Genomic DNA, 25,416 nt, shown 5'->3' on the forward strand with positions numbered 1-25,416 from the left:
TCCCCTGTGCGGCTGCTCTCCAGCTCAGTTCAGGGAGCCGGACCTGGTTTTTCACAGCTTCTTTGTCTATTTTGGAACCAGTGCGTTTTCTAGAAATTCCAGGTTATTTTCACACAATTGCTTGTGACCATGGGAAGATGGGGGAGGGCGGAAATTACAGGAGCTTGGGGTCTAAATCAGTGAACTGCCTGGCTTTGTCGGGTGAATGCATTAGTAAATGGAAAACTATTGGTCTGTGTGAACATGCGGCGAAAGATGAGTTTTGCGTAGAATCCTCTGCCTTGTGGTGGTTCCAGATGCCAGTTTTCCTTGTGCTTTTGGAAACAGAGGATGCTTCTGGAAAGAGCCATGGAAAACTCTTGTCTTTCAGGATAATTCTCTTGTCTTTCAGGATAATTCTCTAGAGGCCTAGAGAATTAAAGAGGCAATGTTGTGGTAGTAAGTCTGAATTCTAATCTCAGGGGAACATTCTTTAAGATATTTCTTCTCCATTCGAGAGCCAAATGAAATTAGAGGTCCAAAGGAAATCTACTCCTTAGGACCAGGCTCCTGTTTAGTTCTGGTTAATCAACACTGTACTAGACAGGCAATGGCAGGTCTCCCCCTGGACCTGCCCACAGAGTTTGTAGGTCACCTGGCTTCAGATTGCAGATCCAGAACACTTTCGTTACATACTACAGAAGTAAGTGTGATTAAAGGCATGTGGCAAAGAAGCTCTGACCTCCCGAGAGAACACGTTTTTGTTGTAACGCAGTTCTGTACACAGGGTCAGGGCATCTCTCCTGATACAGCACAACCTTCCTGAGTGATGGAAACACTGTCCAGAGACCCAAATACTGTCTAATCACATCCTGCTGGCTTAAGAAGGAGCATTTCTAGATCGTATCTGGGTTTTGTGAAAATGTCCCTAACAATCCTCCCATTGGCTTCTTGTTTTTTATGTCCTTCTTCAAGTTGAGTGGACAATGTTGAAAAGATTTGAGCCTAGTGAAGAAGACAACAGCATCTGTGGCACAGCCTCCGCTCAAGAGGGACCACAACAGCTGTCGTGACGGGAGCCCTTCACTGATAGGGTTGTCTGCTTCTGCTTTCGGAGGCAGAGACAGCTGACAAACCGAGATGTTGAAGAAAGATTAGAAATATGAGGAATTAGTGCCTACCAGCGTGGCAAAAACAGGAGCTCTTGGCATTTGAAGAACGAATTTGGCCTTCCAGTGTGTTCCCTAATGCATCATCTCATTTGACCCTCATTAGCACCCTGCGACAGTAGGACAGCAGTACTGCCTCATCTTTAGATGTGGAAACAGAGACCCCAAGTCCTGACTTAAAGATATGAATTTGGACCTCAGAAAACCCTCGGCAGAGGGTGTCACGGGTACTCAAGCTGTCCCCCAGTGGAGTGGGAAAGCTGTCCTCAGCTGGGGCGAGAAGGGAGGTGGGAGATAGAATACACCGCACAGCAGAAAGTATCTGTGAAGAAAACGGGAACTGTTTCAAATCTTAGTAGACAAGACTGTGCTGCTTAGGGTGGATTTTAACCCAACTGGCAGCTTTTTACATTTATATTCATTTAGAGAAACAGAAAGGTGCTCTTTAGCAAGTGAAACCATGAACTCTTCAGCCAACAAAATCTCCTTTGATTGAGAGACCCTCATAAGCTATTGATAGTTATGGTGGTGATTACCTACGATGAAGTTTCCTGTCAGTTTCTTACCATTGAAGTCAGCCGAAGCTTCCCGCGTGTCCCCTGTGGGTGCTCTGCACGTCATGACGCCTCCTGGGTGCTGGGGGACGGAGGCGGGTTAGGATGCGGCCCTTCAGGTGGGACACATCGGGGGCTCTCCTGTCCGCCAGTCAGCTGGGCCATCTGTCCCCACTTGTCTACAACCTCGCCACGCCCTCCGCGCCCCTCCCCTACACCCGGAGAGCCCGCTTCAGAGGACAGTGCGGGGCTTTGGGGCAGAAAGACTCGGATTCGAGCCCCGGCTCCATCTTTCGCTGACTACGTGCCCTTGGGCCAGTTACCTGGGGGAATGTGACAGAAGTGACTTGATCTGTGGTAGGCCAGGCGGCGTCGTTTATTTAAAAAACCTCCCCACGTGATCCTCCTGTGCAGCCAGGGTTGAGAATTCCTGAGTCTGGTAATGCTGGGTTCCCTTTTTTCTGGAATGCAGAGTATTGCTGGCCAGATAAAGTGGTGTGAAGGTGAAATACGTGAATTTATGGAAGGGACCTTTCGCTTGGCCAGTGCCCCAAACGTTAGTCGTTATTACTACTGTTATTTTCTGCTTTAAAAAGTAACACGTCTCATTACAGATAGTATGGCAAATACAGAAAAGAAGAAAACAACCCATAATCTGAAAGGTGATCTCAGTAATTTGGTACTTTACACATACACCTCTCCCCCCCAACATACTCACTGGGATAATATACATAATAATATACTTGCTTGATGTTTGCTTGATGTCTTCCCAGGACATTAAAGCTATCGAAAACACTTCTCTGCCTGCACACCATTTCAGCAACAGATTTGTACTTGACAGATCTTGTTTTAGTTCTTTGATTAACAGCATTGTCCACTCTCAGCCCCAGGGGTTATCTGCTTGGTCCTCTGCGAGGTGCGAGCTCGTGGGGTGGTGACACCACTTATGGCCACCGTGGAGCCAGGTTCCCCGCTCCTTAGGGCTTCCTGGCGGGCTGCGAGGCTGGTGCTGTGCTCACGGTCAGTCTCTCCGTCCTCGTTTGCCTTGTTCTTTGCCGTTTCTGCACTGGAAGCTCCTTGAGTAGTGTGCTGTTCCCTGGCTGCCTCCCGCCCTGTGCCTGGAAGCTGCCCTGCCCGGATCGGCGTGCACCTGAGCGGGGTCCCCGTGGCCTCCTCCTCCTGGGCCTGTCCCCCTGTTGCCCGGAAGTCGGCACTGAGGCAGAACCTCTGCCTTCCTGCCCCCCTGCCACCCCTCTGTCCAGCAGCTCCGCTCCGCAGACTTAGAGCTTATGGCCGTGTGTCGGGCTGTGTACGTTGCTGTTGACGGGGCCTCTGTCAGCTTTCTGCATTTAGCCCTGTTGCATCAGTAGAAGGAGGTAGACCATGGGTGGCAGGGCTGCTGGGGCTTTTTCTGAGATGGCCAAGGTGTTAAAGTCACCAAGGTCTGGAGGACTGTTGGGCACCGTGAGGTTTGGCGATCACCTTGGATCTTGTGCCCGCCCGTGCCAGTGAGAAGCCACATTAGCTGTGGGTTGTGGGTTGTGATAGAAAAGCATAAAGCATCTTTCTGACTGAGCTTCTGATGGAAGCAAGCACACTCGTAGGTGGACCTGTGGACTTTATGCCTCTGTCCTTGCTTGATGAGACCACACCTCTTTTCCCGTGAAAGCACAGGTGTCCCACACTCTTTGAAGGTTTGCATTGTGCATATGCTTCGCCGTTACGAGGACCTCCCTGGTTTTTGTTAACCGTAAGTAATCGGAAGATTTTTGCTTATACAAAAGAAGGCGAAAAGCCAGAACAGCATTCAGCATTTGTTTTGCAGCGAGCTGTTACAGAGGCTGCTCAGATCCAGAGTGCCCCCAGAGCCACGCTCTTTCCCCAGGAATTGTCCCCTGCATCAAGCCTCACCAGAGCTCTGAACTGTGTCTGTGAGCATCTCTGCTTTATCTCGACCTACTTTGTGCATCCGTTAGCAAGATGTGTCCTAGCTAGGGTGTCAGAAAAGCCTAACAGAGGTGATTCTTCTGGGTGTGGGAATGCTCAAAAATTGTTCCGTAAAGATTAATGGTTATTGTTTCTTTGCTTTAACCCATTTCACTTACGAAAGATTCCATAGGAACGGATAGCAGGGGAAACCTGAAGTGGCCTTTGAGATACATCTCTACCTCCTCTGGAGTCCCGTCACCCTGTGGGCCCAGCTCCCGGAGCCGTCGTGTGTGCTCATTTCTACCCGCCCCCACACTCTGCTTCCTGGGGTAGGACTATGGCTTTCTGCATTTCCATAAACCCTGACTGGGTCGAGCACAGGGCATCAAAACAGTGTGAGATCAGTGATCTTTGGCGGAATTTAGTTAGATCCCCAGCATGTCCCTTGTTTGCCTGGGGGCTTTGGAAGAGTCCAGGTTCTGACGTCATCTCTCACCGCAGGCTGATGGACTCCCACTTCCCCCAGGAGGACGTGTGGTTGTGAGTCAGCCCCTAGGGCAAACCCTGACCGTCGCCTGCTTGCTGCATCGCTCTTGACCCACCACCCGGCCCCATACTTCCGGTTCGGTTCTGTCATTTGCACCTCCTTTCATGGCTTCATGCGTGCTTCTTCACATCTCCATCCTTAGTGGTCTGCTGGTCCTGTTTACACTCTGATTTTGTTTCGTTTTGTTTTGTTTTGTTTTGTTTTGTTTTGTTTTGTTTTGTTTTAATTTAACTTCTTGTTTCTGGGTCTCCTAACGTCTGGGGGATGCGGATCCGATGTTGAGAGCAAGAGTACTTCCTCCAAAGCAGGTTGTTTTCCTCCCTGGGAGTCTCGTCTTCTCCCACCACAGCCCGCGTCCCAGAACGCTCTTTTCTTGGACCTCTTCTGCTGCCTGGTTGCAGGTCATGGTTGTGAGCAGTCCATTCCCTTCCATGTTGGACTTGCAGGCCCTCTGTGGCCCTCCAGGTGCCTTGGGGCAGCCACACCCCCCACCGCGTGATGGGCCAGCTGCTCACGCTTTAGGGAAGCTGAAGCCACTTAATGGGCTCTGTGTGCCCACCCGTTAGTGGTGCCCCACAAGGCCAGCACCTGGCAAGGACCTGCTGCCTCTAGCCTGCTTTGGAGGCAGACCCCAGTGTGTGTAGGTGGTGTGGGAGTGGTAGATTTCACTCTGGATGGCTCCCCCTGGCGGTGGGGTGGGGGTGGGGGAAGCAGATCATCTGGGGCCCGGGCCATTCTGAAGACCACTGAAAAGGGGCAGTGAAAGCATTAACCTAGTAAAGATTTCAGCGCTAAGATTTTCTTCAAAGGATGGCGTTTACGAACTTAGTATAAAGGCCTGTATCTTATCCCTTCCCTCCCTGCCTCAAGCCTTAATTAAGTTTGAGACTGAAAAAAGGCATACATTCCCATCTGCCCACCTTTATCGGACCTCTTCAAAACAGTGTTTATGTCCACAATCCTGACCCACTGGATCATTTTACTCCTATTGCTACACAGTGATTACTAGAATACAACTTGGAGTGAGAATTTCCATGGGAAAGAGACACATTTTCTTTGCTTTTATTAGGGGATATACCACCTGAGGTAAGTGCTCTTTAGTAACAAGTGAGCAGGGGGTAAGACAGATCTGAGACTCTCGCTGTTGCAAGATTTCTGTCAAAACCTCAAATAAAAGTGTAGGTGTTGACCATTGTGCAGATTCCTCCCCGCAAGGAAGGATAGCCTAATTTTCAGGTAATGCTTTCCAAGCACTGTGGCAGCTTTCTGTCCAAGCCCCCACAGCAGGAAGGCCATGACAACCCCCATTGCAGGGAGTTGAATGGCTAGATTCGTTTTGTACAGATAAGTATTATTTAATCTCACTGTTGGTTGGATGGCGAGCTTTCGGGTCTCAGCACGAACGTAAGTGCTGGCATAATGTGTACAAAATCCTGACAGATGATGCCACTTGGAGAATGTAATATTATGCTACTTCTAAGAAGATAGGAAGGATATTTCTTAAAAATAAACCCAGGACATGGTGGGTATCTCATTTTCAGCTACCCTGGAAAGTAGAAACTAACTGGAGACCCTTCCTTCCCTGGGCTATCAACTCTGGGCCCCCCAGCAGCATTTGACTGCATTTTTATTCCAGTGTCTTCCCTGAGCTTACTACCCTTTCCCCAGATAACCAAGCAGTAAGTACTTCCAGCGATAACCAAGGTCCTGATAGAGCATTGCGTGTCAACTGTCCTTCAGTAATAAAGACTGAAAAAGAAGAAGAGCAAAGCAAAGTAACCAAGGTAAAAATAGTGGGAGGTTGGTGTCCTGTCAGGGTCCACGCTGTGCTCCCCATGCAGTGGTTCACAGACCACTGTCCCCAGGACTGCTGGGGGCGAGGAACAGCTGAGGACTGTCCCCAGAGAAAAGAGCCACTGCGTGCCTATTTAAAAGAAAAGAACTGCGTCTGTCTGGTCACATTTTGTACTCTCAACAGAGTTCTCTTTCCACATGATGTTTGAAAACCAATGTCTGTGTCTAAATTTCTGTGTGCAGTAACCTGCCCCCTTTGTTTTGAAGACGGTGCTGAGCTCCCAGCATTAGGAAGTGAGTTCTTGGAGCGGGTGTTTGGCTGGCGGGCGTGGGCCCCCACCCGGTGCTGGCGACACACAGGCACCTGGGGCCCCGGGCTCAGCTCCGCACGTCTTGGTGGGTCACTTCGGCCTGAGGTGATCCCTGGGCTCTCGTTCGCCTTGCCTTCCATCCTAAGGAGGTGCAGAGTGTGTTCCTGGCTTGCGTCTGGGCTCCAGCAGCCTTTCCTTCTGCTCCAGACAACAAGCTTCGGAGAAAGGAGTATAAACTACGGAGACAGATGTGTCTGTCCTTCAGGGGAAGGCAGGCTCGTCATAGCCCTCTGGGCCCCTGGGTTGCTTTGCGAGGCCGAAGAAAGAGGATGCTGTTTAAGTACACTGTCTTTGCCTCGCACTGGCTTTTATTGTTTGGGGGAGAGAATCTACTTATTATTAACCAGACTACATCTAGGAGAGGGTGGGGAGCAGGGAGGCGCTCTCTAGATGTCAGTTGCATTTACCGATCAGCTTGAAAACCACGCAAGTGCACAACAGTCCAGGACCTTTCACACTCCGCTTCCCTTTGAGATTCCTGTCTACTTCACATACTCCTCGCCCTGCCAAAAATGATGGCGAGAAGTTATTTTACAGGGTTTCTGCACAGCCCCAAGCGCTGCTTTTTCTGCCAGCGGTGGTGTTGAAATGGTGCATCTTTAGCTCATTTTCCGAGCAATTGTTTCCTAAAAGCTTTGTTGTGATTTACAAACCGAGTTGAGTAAATCCAGCTAAATCCTGTAAGGAGGAAAAGAAAAGGTGGGTCGGGAGGAATCACGCCCTGGGCTCTCTCAGCAGAGCTGGGGCCTTCTCCAGGACCTGAGGTCACTGAGGGCCTCATCTTGACTGTCTGGGAAACCTGTCTTGCCCGGGTATCGCTCGCTGCTGTCCTGGGGCACCTCAGAAGCAGCATGTGGCCTGAAAGAGACTGGTGAGCCACTGGTCTCTGTGCCTGCTCTTCCCTTGTTCGCAGCCCGTGCCTTTTCCAGCTCCTGTCACACCCTGGTGTCTGGGGTCTTCCTGCCCCACTGTGGCTCCACAAATAATGTCGTCTTTCCTCATTTCCTCCCCACATCCTCCCCACCTCACTGCACAGTGATGTCATTTCCTTCCCACCTGGAATGCTGGAGCCCTAGATGAGCACTTGGGCCACTGTGCCTTCCCAGCGCCATGACCCTGTTTGACCCTTGGCTCTCTGAGTCATTTTTCTTCATCTTTAGAACAAGGGGATCAGAACATGTGACTGTTACTCCTCATCCTACCTGAAAACTTCCTGAGTCCTGAGATCAACATTTTTTTTTTACTCTTGGTCGGTCAGATGAAGTATGGAGAGGCCCACCCCTGTTCCTGTGTGACGACACAGAGGGTCCTGGCTGGGGCCGGGAGGGTGCCAGACCAAACTGTGTCCGGAGGCTGAGGTCACAGGGTGTGGGTGAGCAGGTCAGGTCTTCTAGGTGGTTAGGTGTGGACTTTGCTAGGTCTGCCGTTTTCTGTTTAGGTTATTTTGTTTTCCGGTCACTTAATTGTAGCAAGGTTGGGTCAATAAACGCCAATTGATAATAAAGATGAAAAAGCAGTGATATTTTTTTTGTACCTCAGTAGCTAAAAGTCATGATGATAGCTTCTCTCTGCACGTGGTGTTTTTTAAAAATAAACTCTTCAGTTTAGAACAGTTTTAGATTTATAGAAAAATTGTGAGTATAGAAAAAAGAGTTCCCATATACTCCACACCTCTGTTTGTGTCCTCTGTTGTTAGCACCTTACCTTCATGTGGATGATCGGTTATAACTAATGACCCAATATTGATACTTGTACTTTATCTAGATTTCCTCAGTTTTCCCCTTACCCCTTTTCTACTTCAGGATCCCACATTACATTTAGTTGTCATGTCTCCCTTAGGGCTCCTCTTGTCTGTGACAGTTTCTTGACCTTCCCTTGTTCTTAAGGACCTGACAGTTACGAGGAACACTGGTCAGGTGTTTCATAGAACGTATCTGTCATCGTTCTGATATTATTCTCATGATTAGACTGGGGTGATGGGTTTGGGGAGAAAGATCAGAGAGATCAAGTGCCCTTCCCGTCACATCACCTAATCAAATGTTTATCATTGTTGACCATGGCCCCCTGGCCGAGGTAGTGTTGGTTAGGTTTCTCCACTCTTTTCTGCCCTTTCCAGACTGCCTTCTATGGAGGGAAGTCATGTGGGCAATCCCCTTAAGTCTGGGGGGTTACGTTCCATGTGTTTGAGGGTGGGCGCTAATATCCTGGCCAAGTGCCTGCTGGCCCTCTTCGCCCCCTTGGGATGAGCTGCCCAGGCAGAATTGGCCTGTGTGTTATAGGAGAGGGATTGGAATGCTGGCCTGGGATGCTGTCCATGATGTGCACTCATCCTGGGGCCCCACACTGGGCTTGTTCTGGGTGAAATAGGTTGGGGGACATAAGCCATTGGTGAACACGTGCCCTCTCTTGATTTGTGCTCAGAAGCTTATCATGTAGCACATTTGGCTAATATTTTGGCCCAGAAGAAAAGGGCTTCTTGGAGTGGTAACAGTTACAAAAAAACCCTAACTTGTAACAATTCAACAATTTTTTCTGCTCTGTACCTAACTGTGTTAACTTAAAAGTGGAAGCAGCTTGGTTCTTGCCCTCGGGATCTCAGAAAGGTCTGAAAAGGCATCGTCATTGCTATTCAGGGCCTCTGGGTTTGGATCGGTTTGCTTTCTGTAGCATTCCACTTGGAATAATATCTTCTTTTTCATGGTGCATTGTGTGATTAGTGAGGAAAAGAACAATGCCATTAATTTGTGTTTCTCATACCGTGTAATTTCTGTCCATAGAAGGCTCTCAATTGAGAACTGAAGTAAATGTGGAAGCTCAGAGACCTCAAAGTCCAGGCAGCTGGGTAGACTGGCCTCCGGGGCATTTCTATCCATGCTGGGTAAGCCTGAGACTGGGCCAAGTTGCCGATGGATGTTCTGACAGCCAGCTGTGGAATTCTGAGATTTACAACATTTTAGCAGTAAATGAGAGTGAAGGACATGGTGGCCGTCTGTGTTGTGATAAGATGAGGTTAACGGGTGGAATGAAAGGCAATAACGAGCGCTTCCATTCTCTTTCTCCCGCAGATTTGATCAGCGCGATGGGGTGCAAAGTTCTGCTCGGCATTGGCCATCAGATGCTGCGCCGGAAGGTTGTGGACTGCAGCCGGGAAGAGAGCCGGCTCTCTCGCTGCCTGAACACTTTTGACCTGGTGGCGCTCGGGGTGGGCAGCACGCTGGGTGCCGGCGTGTATGTCCTGGCCGGAGCTGTGGCCCGTGAGGACGCAGGCCCTGCCATTGTCATCTCCTTCCTGATCGCAGCGCTGGCCTCAGTGCTGGCTGGCCTCTGCTATGGAGAGTTTGGGGCTCGGGTCCCCAAGACAGGCTCGGCCTACCTCTACAGCTACGTCACCGTCGGGGAGCTCTGGGCCTTCATCACTGGTTGGAACTTAATCCTCTCCTACATCATTGGTACGTCCCAGGAGGCCTGGAGCCCACTCCCTTACCCCTCTGCTGTTTTTACCTCCAAATGACGGGCCATACTCTGCTTTGCTCCCCAAATGGACTGAGTCCAACTCCTCTCGAAGAGTCTAGCATCCTCCCTTGACTGTTGTTGTTGTACATGTTCCCTTCCCCTTTTATGAAAGGAGGGGGCAGCCTTTGGGTATCGCTGCTCTTTCTGGTCTGTGCCCCTGTTTTTAACTATCAGGCGCATCGGACTGTTAGTGACAATAAGCCAGACCAACCAGGAGGTCAGTCCTGTTAACACAAGAGATGTAGAATCAATGGGAAGCTGTTGTTACTTAAAAGAGCGTAGTCCCTTTTAGTATTTTTGATTACAATTACTAGCATAAACATACCACTGATAGAGAAAACTTGGGAAATACAGAAAAGCGCAATGCAGAAGGTAGACATTGCCCAGTGTAACAACCCAGAGAAATTCTTATTCATTCATTCTTTCAACAAATATTCATTGAGTCCATCCCCTGTGCCAGACATTATGCTAGATATTAGGGACCCAAGGGAGGAATAAGACCATCTCTGTTCATAAGAGTTTAGGGATCTTGCTGTTGTTAATATTTTTGTAAACAGAAATGTATTTTTTTTTGTCCAGTATGTCTCTTGGCTGATAAAGCAATGCATAGTAAGCATTTCTTACAATATTAAGGATTTTTCTGCAGTATTATTCCAAATGAGTGTATATCCTTATGTAGTTTTCTCTATATAGCATAATTTTTTAGATGTCTTTGTAGGGTATTTAGATTGTTTCCAGTTGTGTTATTATTGTTGTAAACAGTTAATCACTTAATGTCTTCGGGCATAGACATGATTTCTTTTTCTTTTAAAATGGTCTTAAGAAGCAGAGTGTGTAGGTCAGTGGGCTGCATATTTAAAAAAAATGTTTATTTATTTTGAGAAAGAGAACACAAGGAGGCGAGGGGCAGAGAGAGATGGAGAGAGAGAATTCCAAGCAAGCTCTGTGCTACCAGGGCAGATCCCGACACAGGGCTTGAACCCAGAAACCATGAGATCATGACCTCAGCTGACTCAACTGACTGAGCCACCCAGGTGCCCCAGGCCTGTGTATATTTCTTTGGTGTTGAGCATGTCAGCCGTTCTTTTTTTCCTTTAAGTTAATTTATTTAGTTTTGAGAGAGAGAGAGTGTAAGTGGGGCAGGGGCAGAGAGAGAGGGGGACAGAGGATCAGAAGAGGGCTCTGTTCAGAGAGCCCAATGTAGGGCCCGAACTCACAAACCCTAAGATTGTGACCTGAGCCAAAGGCTGGTGCTTAACCAACTGAGCCACCCATGTGCCCTTTAGGCTTATATATTTTAAAGGCCCGTGTTATCTGTGATCCTCCAGATGGCCAGGGGCCCCTTTCCTCACGTACTTGCTGACTTGGGCACTGGCATTAGAAATAAGAAACCAACAAAGACACTAAAAATACAAAGTCTTCTCAATTTGGTAGGTGAGAAGGTGTTTCTCTTTATGTTGTTTGTATTTTGAATACAACCAGAGTTGAACATATCAACTTAAAAGAGACAAACACCTGAATATAAGAATAACCAAAGGATATGAATGGCCAGTTCCTAAAAGTAGAAATATAAATAGCCACTAAACATTCCACTTATATTTCAGCAAGCTTTCTGTAATATCATCAAAACACAGGAGGATGTGGTGAGTGGGTCCTGGCTCGCTCCTGTGTCCCCCGCACTGGGAATGTTGCAGGGGGCTGTGTGCTGCCCTCTGGGTGCTGGCCTCGGCCCCCACTGCCACTTGCCCAGGCCAGCTGGCAGAGGGCTCCCACCAGGCTCTCTGAGCAGCACCTTCCCTTTCTTTTCAGTGACTGTGGTACCTAATGACAGCCACAATAGCTCACGCTTCTAAGTTCAAAAATAAAATTCCTAATAATGTGGGTTTTTTTTTTCTTCAGTACAACAGCAAAACTTACAACCGCAAATGCTCGTATAAGCTCAAGTCTCTGTATGGGAACATAGCTGTCTGAAATGGGCTGTTATGCTCCCAGAGGATTTACCTGGTCCTAAAGCAAAACCACAGGCATGAATTGTCCACGGCTTCCACACTGACAAATGAAAGATTATTTGCCAGAGTGCTGTTTGCTTGTAGGGGACTGACTCATGCATGCGTCCTTGTGGGTGATTCTCAGCTTTAGCTTTTAGGGAAGGGCAGTTTTTCCTAGCAAATATGTGTGTGTGTGTGTGTGTGTGTGTGTGTGTGTGTGTGTGTGTGTGTCTTTCTCTTTTTTTTTTTTTAGCCACGTTTCAGAGATAGGGAGTGGGGTAGGCCAGGAAGGAAGGCTGGGCATCCCCTCACCCTGCATAGCAGGCTTCAGAGTCTGATCAGCAGAGAGCTGGCCTCTGTCGGGGAGGTGGTGGGGAGACCAGTTTTCTTCACTGGGGCTGTGGCCTTGATGGACAGAAGTCATAATAGACTAGATGCTGAGGATGAAGAAACATGGTTAAATTTTTGAGTCGATGGAAAAATACTTGGCAAGATAGCAAATAACAACATCGCATCTCTGTAGTTCCCTTTGGCCAAATCCTCTGGATGATCCAGACCACAGTCACCAATAAGGCCCCCTTTGGAAACAAAGGAAAATGCTCTATGTGAGTGCTGGAATTTTAGTGACATTTCCTGGAAAAGCAGTGACTTTACTCAGGTTGATAGGAGGAGAGCGCAGTCAACAGTCGTCGGCATTTGTGAGGCCGCATCTGATTGTGTTCTTCATGGCGGGGGCGTGGAGCTGGCGTTGTCTGTGGTCAGACACCTGGGGACCCGTGGCCCCCGAGTCAGGCGGTGCGAGTCCAGTCTGGGCACACAAGTGGCAGAGGCGGGTTGACGCCCGCTCTGGGGTGAGCCGGTGACTTTGTCACTGAGCGTGAGGGTCAGCCTGGGTAGGTCTCGTCGGCCCCCTCCTGCGGGGAGAACAGCGTTCACCTGTGGATGGGGACCATCAGCTCTGTTGTCCCAGGGTCTTGGAAAAGGAGCTTCCTGAGCCAGGTGTCCCCGGCTGCCGACCGCACCCCGTGAGTGGATCTCAAAATCGATGCTATGGTTTGCCACCAGTATTTCTTTCAGTAACAAAATAAAGTATGTAGAGTTGAATACATACTATCAGAGCATGTCTCAGGCGATAAGGGTCATAACGCTGTTTTGTAAAACGTTAGTCAGTCATAGTTTTGGGACACAGTATACGTGCTCACATTGGGTTGTGATGGGAAGTTGTGTTTCTTTCCAGGCCCCTGAAGCCTGCCCTTTCTTCTCACTTCACTGCAGACACTAATCGAGTCTCATTTCCGAGCTAGCACAGACCGGGGTCCGGCTGCCACCGCCAAGTTCCAGCACGTCATCTGTGACCCCCCCGCGCGGAGGTGGAGCTGAGCTCGATGACAAATACTGTTAATCGTTCTTCTTCAGTTTCCTCTGGTACCTGTGTTTCGTGGCAGGTACTTCAAGCGTGGCGAGGGCCTGGAGTGCGACGTTTGACGAGCTGATTGGCAAACCCATCGGGGAGTTCTCACGGATGCACATGGCTCTGAATGCCCCCGGCGTGCTGGCCGAAAACCCAGACATATTCGCTGTGATCATAATTCTTATCTTAACAGGTAAAGCTCCACAGTCACACACACGTCAGGTTGCAGTGAGGGGCCTGAGGGGTAAGACAGGCTCCCATTAGGTCTGTTTCTTCCCTTTTTATTTCTCCTTTTCCCTCATTTTCTATTTTTCTTTCTATAACGAATACAGACATCTTTTTTGTCTTAATGGCTTCTGGTACACACAAGGTACTTTAATAGCTGTCAAGGCCACATGTCATTTAATTAAAGGGGAGTCTCGGGTGTTTGTGTAGTGGTTTGTGGAGTAGGATTTTGTGAGGGCCGCAAGCTTTTTGTACAAGTGACCCAGGAGTGCAAATTCCATTGATTCGGTGGATGAGCATTTGGAAAGGAAAGTGGCATTCTTCAGCCTGGAAGATGTAGGGGGTGAGGTCGGTCTGGAGCACCACCGTGTGCCTTGGGTGTTGGAGAAGTCTTAGATGGTCTTACACCTAACAGCTGTCAAAACGCCCTTTAAATAGGTAAGTCTCCTGACAGAATTGTGGGTCCAGAATTTTAAAATTCCCAATATTGCTTGAACTCAGCGGATGGCAGCTTGTTCTTAGTGATGTCTGTGTCTCAGTCTTGAGGATGGGAGTTTTGTTCTCTGTGGCATTTACGGTGTAAGCATTAGACTAAATGCAGATAAATTCCCCTTTGAGGTTAGAAAATCTTGGATGGGTTTTATTATTTTTTTTATTCATTTTTTTTTTAATGTTTATTTATTTTTGAGACAGAGAGAGACAGAGCATGAACGGGGCAGGGTCAGAGAGAGGGAGACACAGAATCGGAAACAGGCTCCAGGCTCCGAGCGGTCAGCACAGAGCCCGACGCGGGGCTCGAACTCACGGACCGTGAGATCACGACCTGAGCCAAAGCCGGACGCTTAACCGACCGAGCCACCCAGGCGCCCCCTGGGTGGGTTTTAAAAACAACATGCCTTATTTTACGTACCATGTAATTGAAATCATCCTGCACAGGCCAGTCTCAGCAGTATTCTGGTCCAGCTGGCAGAGACACGTATCAGAAATCAAGTTCGCACTAGTGAGATTTTCATAAACATGAGAGGGAGGGACGCCAAAGAGAAAACAGGGCAGAACACGATGAGGTATTCGCTGTGATTAATTGCTCACTTCCCTCCTATTGCCTTCACTTCAGAATTCAATCTATTGTGAAATGCATTTTATATTTTAAGTGTAAAAGGCGTACATGGCAGGGCAACAGTCTCAAGTCATAAGTGGTGGTCACCTGTCACCTGGACGCCTTTCCAGGCTTTTCTTAGCTAGCCAGGAGTTTAACCACAGAAGTCCCCAAATGGCACGTTCACCTCAAGGTGATCCTGTGGCCTGTAAGCCTCAGAGACAGTGTTGTCATATGGTTCCTGTGTATTGTTACCACTTACCTTTTTTTTTTTTTGATGTGCGTTTATGAGCTATAATTAGTCTAGCTTAGACATTGTTTTACATGCACTGAGTCTGATGATGAACCACATGATCCGTGGTTCCCTAATCATCAAGAGTTGTCATTGCTAACATTCCAAAGTGAGTCTGGATAATTTTCTCATCTGAAGAACTCCCTTCATTCTACCAAGAAACTGAGCAAAGTGTCTCCTCCTTGGAGAAAAAAAAATTCCTGCCCCACTGAGGGGAGTCCCAGGAAAGTACATTAGTGAGGGGGAGAGGGTGCCGGGAGAGGCCTTCTCTTCTTCCCTGGGTGGGGGGCTTGCTCTCCAGGGTGGTTGGCCGTGGTGCTCACCATCTCTGCAGTCCTTTGGGCACGTGCCCCCTGGGTGACATCCTCAACTCCAGAGGGGAGTTGACCTGGAAGGCCAACTTCGACAGCTTTATGAACCACCCATGGACTTTGGTTATTTTGATACCTACCTCTAGAAAGATTACTGACTCAGCCCCATTCCCAGAGGCTCACAGAAATCTTGGGAGGTTTGGTGCCACTTGGATTCTTCTTCTAAGTCACCTTCTCGTCCGATCCTTGTTCCTGTCCCAGGAAGGACTAGCCTGGCCCAAAGTTAACACCCTCAGGCAAAATGTTCTTGTTTGTGTGGTTTTTCAGGACTTTTAACTCTCGGTGTGAAGGAGTCAGCCATGGTCAACAAAATATTCACTTGTATCAACGTTCTGGTCTTGGGCTTCATAATGGTGTCAGGATTCGTGAAAGGATCGATTAAAAACTGGCAGCTCACGGAGGAAGATTTCAAGAACACATCCCATCATCTCTGCCTGAACAAGTGAGTTGTTCGTCTTCCTCTCAGCATGTGACAACTGATTCGTACTTCACAATACACACATGCATTGGGGGCATGTAATCGGCTAGAACAGTATATGCCTTTTCAACAAATATAATTTGAATTTGAATTAATTTTTTTTTTTTTTTTGCAGTAAAATAGCTGAGAGTGTTTTATTTGTTTGACGTTTGTGTTAGGTTTCATTTCTCTGAACTCGACAGAACATTGTATGATGAGGCTATTCAGGAAAACAAATTTCATGCTAATTCTAAAATTACACATAGTTGGGGATCTTTGTCAGACTCCGTAAGTTATCTGTTTTTCCTCACATTCTGTTTCATGACCAGCCTCTAAGTTTTACATTCAGAGAAGATTTTCTCTGCAAAACCATGGTGATGTCACTTGACCCTGAAATGTCTTCCTATTAATAATGCAGAGGCAAGAAATATGTGAAACTTTTATCACAGGCTTTTATCAGAGGTTTTCAGAATGACTAAAGTGTTGAAATGTGATTATAATGGTCTCTTTCTCCCACCCTCGACGTGGGGTACACCAGCCCTGAAAAGCCAGTGGCCCCATCTCCCTTATAGTCTCTGACTCAAGATGCCCGGGATGGGAGGCAGGTGACAGGCCTGCTCTCGGACCTGTGCTCTTTCAGGGCCCTCAGTGAAGCCTCGTCAGCAAGCTCAGGTTACCTAGGAAAGAAAAGCCAGCCAATTAGAATGTTCTCTTTTTGATCTTTTTTTTGTCAGATTTTTCAGGTAAATCTTAGGGTTCTAGGATGGACAAGGGGGGAGTGAGGTTTTGTCTGTGATTCTACTTTAATTATGACCAAAGGTTAAACTGCTCTGATAAGGAGACCCTCTTGAAATGCAGTGGTTTTAAAAGGATGTCTCAGATCCTGACATGAGCACACCAGGTTGACTGGCCATCCTGTCTGCACACAGGCTTTCGGGAACCCTGGTCGTCGACCTGATTGTTCCGTCATGCCCTAGGATGTTGTCCTCTTCTGCACGGTCAGACCTGGGCTGTGGGCACAGGCAAGCTCCAGCTGTCCCAGAGGAGGAAGGGGGTGAAAGAGAGCATGCCCAGGGCTCTCAAGGGCAGATCCGGAAGATACGTGTCCCGTCTACCAACATTCCACTGGTGGGAATCCAGTAGGTGGCCACATCTAGCTGCAAGGGAGGCAGAGAAATGAGGTCCCATGCTGGGGATCCGAGCGGTCATGGGGAACTTGGTCTCCGGTTAGGGCCGGGTCATATCTTCCAGTGGTCCGGTCACTGGACAGGCATTGATGTGTGACTAGTTCACTACAGGAAACTATTGAATTGAATGCATGAAATACTATGTGGTTAATGGTTCAAATCGATTACAGAGATATGAGGATTTTTAATTGTTTTTTAAGTGCGCTCTCTGCCCAGTGTGGGGCTTGAACTCATGACCCCAAGATCCGGAGTCACATGCTGTACTGACTCAGCCAGCCGGGCACCCCTGAGAAATGAGGATTTCTAATGTAGCATTCCTGAGCCGCATTTATGCCACATTTATTGGTGCTCATTAACTCAGCCTGGAGTGAAGCCAGTTCCAAATACGCTTGGAAGTAACAGTAGATTTCTGAGACGTGGGGGACTATCTTTCTGGTTGCTATTTACAGATCAGGAATTAAATATAGATGGCAGGTCCTATTTCCTGGTTGTCGATCGAGATGTAATTTTATTGTGTTTACGAAGAGATGGTTTGCGCCAGCTGATGGTATTTATTAGCATTGGTTGTCCTCACACACTTTGTGTCCTGGTGGTGATGAACTGTGCTGGCCCCAGCCTCGGGAACACTGCCTCTGCAGTAGAGTGCTGCGGGTCTCGGGTGTAGCTTGCTCTTTCATTTTATTAAAACCTCTAAACTGCTTCTCCGCTCCCCCCCCCCCCCACCCGCCAACCAGCCATAGATTTGTACTTCTGACCATGGCCATGTAGCCTTGCATGAAATTGCTTGTCTCTCTGAAACAATAGGGCTTTTCCCGACCAAACCACTAAGCATGGCGGAGCTTCAGCCTGCGTGGCTTTGGTGGCAGTTCTGACCACATCGGGTTGTGATTTTATGATGCTCTCTCCGTGACTGGCTGTAAAGGCCCCCGTGAACCTGGAGTCTGTCTCTTGGTCTGAAATAGGAATGTCATCCGACAGTCTGGCTGGTTCCCTACTGCCTTCGCCACGTGCTCCCTCTGGCTTTCTTCTCCACAGTCCGGTAGATGGATAACAGATGTAGTAAGTGTAAAGATACAGCACTGCATAGAAACCTACTGAGAAGGTTTGGTTGGATAGTCTGTCTTCAGTTGGGATGAAAACCCCAAAATAACATTGGCTTCCACAAGATAAAGGCGTAGTTCTCTTAAGTGAACATCTGCAGGCAGTCCAGCATATTGCTTTGGTGGTTCTTCCATCTGATGGCTTTGTCCACGGCCCACATTCCCAAGATCACCCCAGGGTCCAAGATGGCTCCCACCAGCAGGAAGAAAATGGGAAAAGTAGAAGAGCAGCCTCGCTCTCCACCTCACTTGCCTGATGTTTCTCAGGACTTGTATACACCAGGCCTGCTTATATCAAGTGGCTACACCTTGTAGCTGGAGAATCTGAGAAGCATGTTGTCTTTGTTCCTGGTGTTCCCATGTCTAGCTAGAATAATTCAGTTTTAGGACTGTGGAGAAGAAGGGGATGTGGCTTCTGGGGACAACCAGCAGTTTATGTCAGGGTTGGTGGGTGGAAGCGACAGCGGTTGAGTCTTGGTGAAGGATGTTTTCCACTGATGTCGTGGGAAGAGGCCACACGGGGAGGACCCCCCTCACCACCATGGAGGCTCCCTCTCAAGTCCTCACCCCAGGCTCAGGGATGTTTCTTCCTTCCTTCCTCTGCCAGTTATTTGCTAACGTCTGGGTAACCAGTTGAGTGGGATGCACAGGAGCCGGTCACCCCGGCTGCAGGGGAGGGGACACCGATCTGAGATCTGGCTTCAGCCTGCTCTGTCGCCAGGCGACGTTCGCCACGTGGTGGCACGATCCTGCCTCCCCATTTCTTCGTGTGTAAGTTGCCAGATGCCGAGCGGGCACGACCACCGCCTGCAGATCACGGGCTAATTATTGATCTATATAAAGAGCCTTTGCAAAATGTTTTGGTTTGAGGCAAAGTAGAATGGGCTCGGTGGTGGTTTCCCAGCGATACGCTGCCACTGAGAGCGGGATCCCCACACTGTTCTTAAACGTTGAACTTAATTTTTTGAGTAGATAATGTTTCACGTGGTTCGTATGTCGTGATGTTATAAAAAGGTTTACACTGAGAAATTCTGTCCCATTCCTTCATCTACCTCACTGTCCCCCCGCCATAGGTGATCATTTTTACTATTTTTTGTGTAAGCTTCTAGGTTTTATTGGTATAAATACAAGCAATTGTAAGTATACATTTACATTTATTTTGTAACTCATCTACGTAATTTATATGTATATTCCCCTCTCTTTTCACATAAAGGGAGGTACATTCTGCACCTCGCGTGCTTCCCTTGCTAGCATATCCCGCAGGGCTTTTCGTACGCGAGGACCTTGTCCTTTGTTGTCGATACGTGGTGTCCGAGCACCCGTGTGGCCAGTGAGTCGAGAAGGGCCCCGGCTGGAGGGGACACACAGTCGGTGGCAACCTGGTTACTCTTGCTGGTGGCCCCGGGAGTTTATGCAGGGACAGACTTTCTGTGTCGCTCCCCGTCCATTGGAGTCCTGCCCTGCTGCGGTCCTGAGGAGGGAGGATGCCATTCTTGTGCTCGGCTAGGCATCCCCAGCTCCGCGCTCGGTGGTCACCGCTTCACCTGTTCGCGTGACAAAGGCACGTTCTGGCCCTATCCCTCTTCTGCGAGGCCCCTTTCCAGGGTTTGATGTTTGTAATGTCCTGCACTTTCCTCTTCCCTTCACATGGAATTCTTAAAACCTTTGTGGGTGCCTCTGCCTTACGGTTGTTAAAGCAAACCCGTCAGCCTGGCGCTCATTTCTTCTTATTCGCGGCTGTTCCATAGCCCTTGATGTTAGAGGGCTCCGCGGAGGCGGGTAGGCATCTGGAGGCCTTCCACGCCTATCTGTCTGTCCTGGCAGTTACGGGGAAGCTGGGTCTTGACGAAGACCTGAGGTTCTAGCCATGTTCGGAAGTCGAAAGAATCTTCCAGGAGCCCCCCAGAAGCCCTCTCGACGGCGAGTGTCCCTCGTTTATCTTCTCATCCCTCTCTCCTGAGGGGTTTGGCTGTCAGCGGTTTTGTTCTGGGCTTTGGCCTAAAATTTTTTATAATAGGCGTCAGCCCACCAAGGCATTCTATGTTCTTTGTGATGTGTGGATGCAGTGGGTGCGTCCTGTGGCTTGCTGACTGACTTGTCCTGGGCTGCCGTTCTTGTACTTCGGTCGTGGGTTTATTTTAGTCCTAGCTTAAACTGACAACTTCCCTTTGAGTCTGGCAGCAACAATTTTTCCTGCGTCTATCACTTGTGTGTTTCTTGGGGTTTCCCTCACGTTGCTACTTACTGAACGGTAGTAGGTGCCAGATTGAGGACTGGCTTCACGCTCTGACTTCCAGTGGCTCAGTGGCAGGTTCTGTTACCAGGAACCCTCTAGGAATCCGTACCAGGCTCAGTCTTTATTAGGAAATATTGGGTCCAAAGTGGCTGTCTGTTTTATTAGTTGATAAATCCCTCTGAAAGCAAATTTGGCCAACAATTTGCTAACCCAACTGTAACATCTGTAGGACTGGAATATTCTATATGGCTCCTCTTCTTATGTTTGGAAGTCACGTGGTCTGGGGCAGCTTGCTCTGCAGAGCTGGACAGTTGTCCTCTGGGACTCTGTATTAGGTGACCATGTGACAGAAAGCCTGCAGCCTGGCAGCCAGCTAAACGTATGGCTGATGAAGGGGGCTGGGAGTTCTGCTGATTTTCAGGCGGTGGCAGAGGACCGGGGCGTATGAGGCTTAGAATCACTTGGTGACAGGCAGGGCCTGGAGGAGCCATCCAGAATGATTTGAGTGATGGCCAGCCCCGGGCTCCGTGCGGCTGTTCTGGGCCTGGACACACTATTTAGAGACTCACGTTTCACTTCCTTGGAACTATTTTCTGAATCTTAAAGGACTTACAACATGTGTTGGACTGGGTATTTGTTACCTTGGCAGATATGTCCCGAGCCCCACCCATGTGCCCGAGCCATGTAGGCGGTGGTCCGCACCCACGTAGGCATCCCTGCTTACCACGTGCGTGTGGGGGCTTAGGAGGCGCTTTCGTCGACTAATAACACAGTTCTTTTTTTTTTTTTTAAACCTCAGTATCTCTGCTGCTTTTGAGACCTGAGTTGCTGGTAAATATGGGAAACTTTACACATTTGGTTCCTGGGGTGGGGGGCCCTGCACCCACTTGGCAGCTCTGTGTTCTAAAGTGTATGTTGTTCGTTTGAGTGTCCTGGGGGAGAGGCCTCACATACTGGTTTCTTCCCACTTTCCCGTTGGGCACCCCCATCTCGTAGTCCCTACCCCCTCCCCGAAGCTGACATTTAGAAGGTGCTTGTGGAAAGGGCTTAGCGACTGCGCCTGTGGCTGGGCTTCACAAAGCAGAGGCCCGTGGCCCACCGGGTGACCGGTGGGGTGACAGCTGTCTCGGGAATCATTCACTAAGGGTCTGGAGCGCCCCTGCCCAGCGGCAGGTGGGGTGACCGGAATGGCTTCTCTTCAGGACCGTGAAGTGGGTGTTCATGGTCTTTGGCTCTTTTCTTCCAGTGACACGAAAGTAGGGAAACCTGGTGATGGTGGATTCATGCCCTTCGGATTCTCTGGCGTCCTGTCCGGGGCAGCAACCTGCTTCTACGCCTTCGTGGGCTTTGACTGCATTGCCACCACAGGTACGCCGCCCGCCCGCCCGCCGTCCGGAGCCCGGGCGGAGGGTCCTCCTTTCTCGTCAGATGGGCTGGACTGACTTTACCCACGGGTTGCTGTTTTCCTTCCTGCGGGCATGTGCCGGCTGCAGCTCCTTCACACATGAGTAACGTGTAGATTTGTAGCTTCCTGCTAATCTCCCCCCCCCCCCCCTTATCACTTCCCCAAGCGGCAGCGCCTGACAGGAAAGTCTGCATCATGAACGTGACTAACCGTTCAGCCGTCAGAATGGGATCATGACAGCCGTAGCTGCAGCCTGATTTCATATCTGTGCATCATCCGGGAGAAATGAGGCCATTAAAAATATTGTTCTTCTTGTGATTGAATAGGCTGGGCTCTATCAGGCCTCCTGAATTTTCTCTGCCAAAGAAAACAAGTCTTTTCCTTGGCTGAACCACGGAGTAAAGGCCTAGAACGCCATCCCTGGGCGTCTGGGTCTTCTGGTCTGTGTTGGGAGAGCCCCCCCCCCCCCCCCGTGGGTCCCAGAGGCCCGAAAGACCGTGTTTCCCACTGGGCCGAGCACTGCGGGGTAGTCGTTCGTGGGGGGCACGGGCTCTCTGGACACTGAAAGTCTTCAGGCGCCTTCTGGGTTCATGGGGATGCCCCTCGCTGGCTCGCCCTCCTGGGCCTGACTCCTTGCTGCTTCCAGGTGAAGAAGTCAAGAACCCTCAGAAGGCCATCCCCGTGGGGATTGTCGCTTCCCTCCTGATTTGCTTTATTGCTTACTTCGGGGTGTCTGCCGCCCTCACACTCATGATGCCGTACTTCTGCCTGGACAAGGACAGCCCCCTGCCCGATGCCTTCAAGCACGTGGGCTGGGAAGGTGCCAAGTATGCGGTGGCTGTCGGCTCCCTCTGTGCTCTCTCTACCAGGTGAGGCCTCTGAAGCTCTTGGGAAGGTAAGCTGTAGCGGGCCGTGTGAGGCCCGACGCACGGGGGGTGCTGTTCACGTCACTCTTTTCCCTTGAAGTCGAACCAGCACCCCAACCTTGATGATGTGGTTTCTCCCCTTGTTGTTATCAACCAAACCACGAACTGTTATTGATCTTTCATTCTGGAGAGTTGGGGGCCCACTTTCTAACATCATCTGCTCAGCAAGTCTGGCTTTCTGTCCCTAGCTCTGGCCCCTGGACCAGGCCACCTCTTTGAACACCGTAATTTGGCCATAGAGGAAAGGCTCCCTTGAGAAAGGGAATTGCCTTTTAATAAGAAACATTTTGCCCCTGGAATTCCTATTAGCCTGTATATATAGGGAATATTTGGTAAACATTGATTAACCACAGAGAGATCCTCGTGAACGCAGCAGTCCTTTTATTTTCTGTTTGAGCTAGAGTTATCGTGGGAATGAATACAGAATTTCCCTTTCATAAAAATTATGACTAGACCCTACCCTCGTTTATGTTAGACATTTGCCATTCACTGACTCACAGCCACAGTAAGTGCTTTTTCCGGGGTTGATGTATTGAAATTTGTCTTGTAGCCGTGGACTTCACCTAGCTTGGAGGGTGGCAGCTCTTGGCGAGGAGTTCAGGGCTCCGTCTCGGTGGTGTGCATCATGGCAAACCACATAGTGGTCACGTTATGGTGCCTTTTTTCCCGATGAGTTGGTGTCACAGGTGCGCTTTGCCTCTTCCTCCCGTCTAGTCTTTTAGGTTCCATGTTCCCCATGCCTCGAGTTATCTATGCCATGGCTGAAGATGGACTGCTGTTTAAATTTTTGGCCAAAATCAACGATAGGACCAAAACACCAATAATCGCCACGTTGACCTCAGGTGCCATTGCTGGTAAGAATTCCACATGCCAGTATTTTAACTGTTGAGTCCTCAGGGAAATATCTTGAGTTGCATTGGTCTGTGAGAAGTTGGAACTGGCCCTTTTCATGTTTGGTTTTCACCGTTGGAACCTGGATTACTGCCAGATGACTGCCCTTTTGACTTAAGGGGGAGGCCGGTTGTACAGAGGATGTGATGGAATTCTCAAAAAGTTGAATTATTTTATTATTATTGTCCTCTGATTGGGCAGAGCGTGGAACACGTACTGTTTCTTCAGCGCTGTTCACATTGCCCCTTTTCTGAATGTCCCTGAGTAGACTTGGGTGGGGTGACATCTTCGTGCATGGTATAAGCCAGGTGACTTTCTTAGTCCTGGAAATTCATTGTCCGGGTATCTTCGCCTGGGAATTCTCGGGGAAATGAGAATCCCTTAGTATCAGTGTCTTATGAAGTGTGCTGCTATTTTCCAGGAGATATTGAGGGTGTTGCTGGGGTCAGTTGCCGTATGAGTTTATAAATATTGCAGCCTCAGAGGCTCAGAGGAGGTTATCAGGTTATCTTCTCAAATATCAGGTTCCTCACCAAGAGGACACTTTTGAAGCTGAAATCAGTGCCCACACAACCTTTGGAGTGATGTGATATTCCAGGGGCACCTGATAAAGAAAAGGGGAGCCTCGAAGGAAACTCACGTGCATATACGCTATGCTGTTGGTTTTCTGTATTTTCTCCTTTAATAACGGCCCCTCCTAGCCCCATGGGGCAGGCACTATCCCATTGCACAGAGATGCGAAGTGAGGAGGTACACCCACACCCAGTAGATCTGGCTCTTGGTTCCTGGTTTGTCTTTCTGCCAAAGTGGCTGGCTCCTTCCAGGGTGTGAGTGGCGCAGTGGGTCTTTTTGGTATAGCAGGACACGTTCAGTCTGTACTGCGGGGACTTGCCATATAGCCACTGGTAAGACATTCGACCACCTTACATGAACGAATTGTTGTTAGTAGTATTTATGCCCTTAGCAAAGTGTGCTTAGTCGTGTGGATTAATGTTATATAATGAAAGAAAGCCGGTGTTTCATTATTTAACACATTTGTTGTGTCATTGTACAATCTTGACAGTGACCTCAGTGGTTAGGTTAAGGGACACCGTACGTCAGGATGTGACCAATATATTTAAGAGATTAAGGAATTGGAAATAGCAGATGTTTTTTCAGTATTTACATGCAATTTGATTATATTGAAGACTGGCCTTTAATTTCCTTCCTGTGCTGATCAAGGGAGATCAAATTATAATCTTTAAAGTGACTGGAAAGCACATGCGTTCACCAAACCAGGGATTTGCTCCTTCTTTTCATTTGGCGGGGGTGGGAAATAAGTGTTTGGTTTTCGAAAACCACCCCACATGGGAAGATGGCTTGAGTTTCTGTGTGAGTGGGAACGTTGGCATCTGTGGCATGCACGGTCGGGTACTATTCTCATTGTCCATAAGGCCCAGCATTGCTCTTTGACCCTGTTATTTAGCCCCAATTCAAATTTGTTGTAGTCGGAGTGATCTATAGGGGCTTGAGAAGTATTTGGAAAAGTCATGGCTTTGTGTTTATGTTTTAACTTGCGTTGTTTGCATGTGATATTTGAAAATATCCCAAAGTAGATCTATCCAAGTTATTTTTTAAATGGGAAACTTTACATGTATACCCGCATAAATAGATATATACTCTCATAAAAATTACAAAAGATTTTCAAATAAGCATGCATGTTGTATTTTTTTTTTTTTTTAAGTGGGGGTCACGGTAAAGCTAATGCTATTGTTTGTGGAAGTAACACTGCTTTCCATGCTCATCTGTCTGGGTTAGGAGCCCCTGTGAGTCCTCCCAGAGCACTGGACTTGACTTCACCCACCTGCTCATTACTGTTGCCTGCTGATGCCTAAGTCTTAGATGATACACTCAGGGAGGCCAGAGACTATCTGGTCTGCCCTGTTTGTTGGTGTACATCTAGTGCTCATCGACTGGCATACCCTCAATGAGTGCT

The 25,416-nt window shown here is 48.8% G+C and overlaps 1 protein-coding gene across 2 annotated transcripts in view; it reads left to right on the plus strand.

Moving 5' to 3' along the window:
- The window catches only part of SLC7A1 (solute carrier family 7 member 1), a 77,026-nt gene that overhangs the window by 44,358 nt on the left and 7,252 nt on the right, over positions 1-25,416 (plus strand). For both annotated transcript variants that reach the window (XM_086714415.1, XM_086714423.1), the window contains exons 3-8: positions 9,409-9,792; positions 13,290-13,448; positions 15,507-15,681; positions 21,466-21,587; positions 22,271-22,493; positions 23,265-23,404. In XM_086714415.1, coding sequence (XP_086570541.1) covers positions 9,423-9,792; positions 13,290-13,448; positions 15,507-15,681; positions 21,466-21,587; positions 22,271-22,493; positions 23,265-23,404 — 1,189 coding nt within the window. In that variant the 5' untranslated portion in view covers positions 9,409-9,422. The remainder of the gene's footprint in view (positions 1-9,408; positions 9,793-13,289; positions 13,449-15,506; positions 15,682-21,465; positions 21,588-22,270; positions 22,494-23,264; positions 23,405-25,416) is intronic.

The sequence above is a fragment of the Puma concolor genome, chromosome A1 (assembly GCF_028749965.1).
Source record: "Puma concolor isolate L17-30 chromosome A1, mPumCon1.1.hap2, whole genome shotgun sequence".
Lineage (NCBI taxonomy): Eukaryota > Metazoa > Chordata > Mammalia > Carnivora > Felidae > Puma > Puma concolor.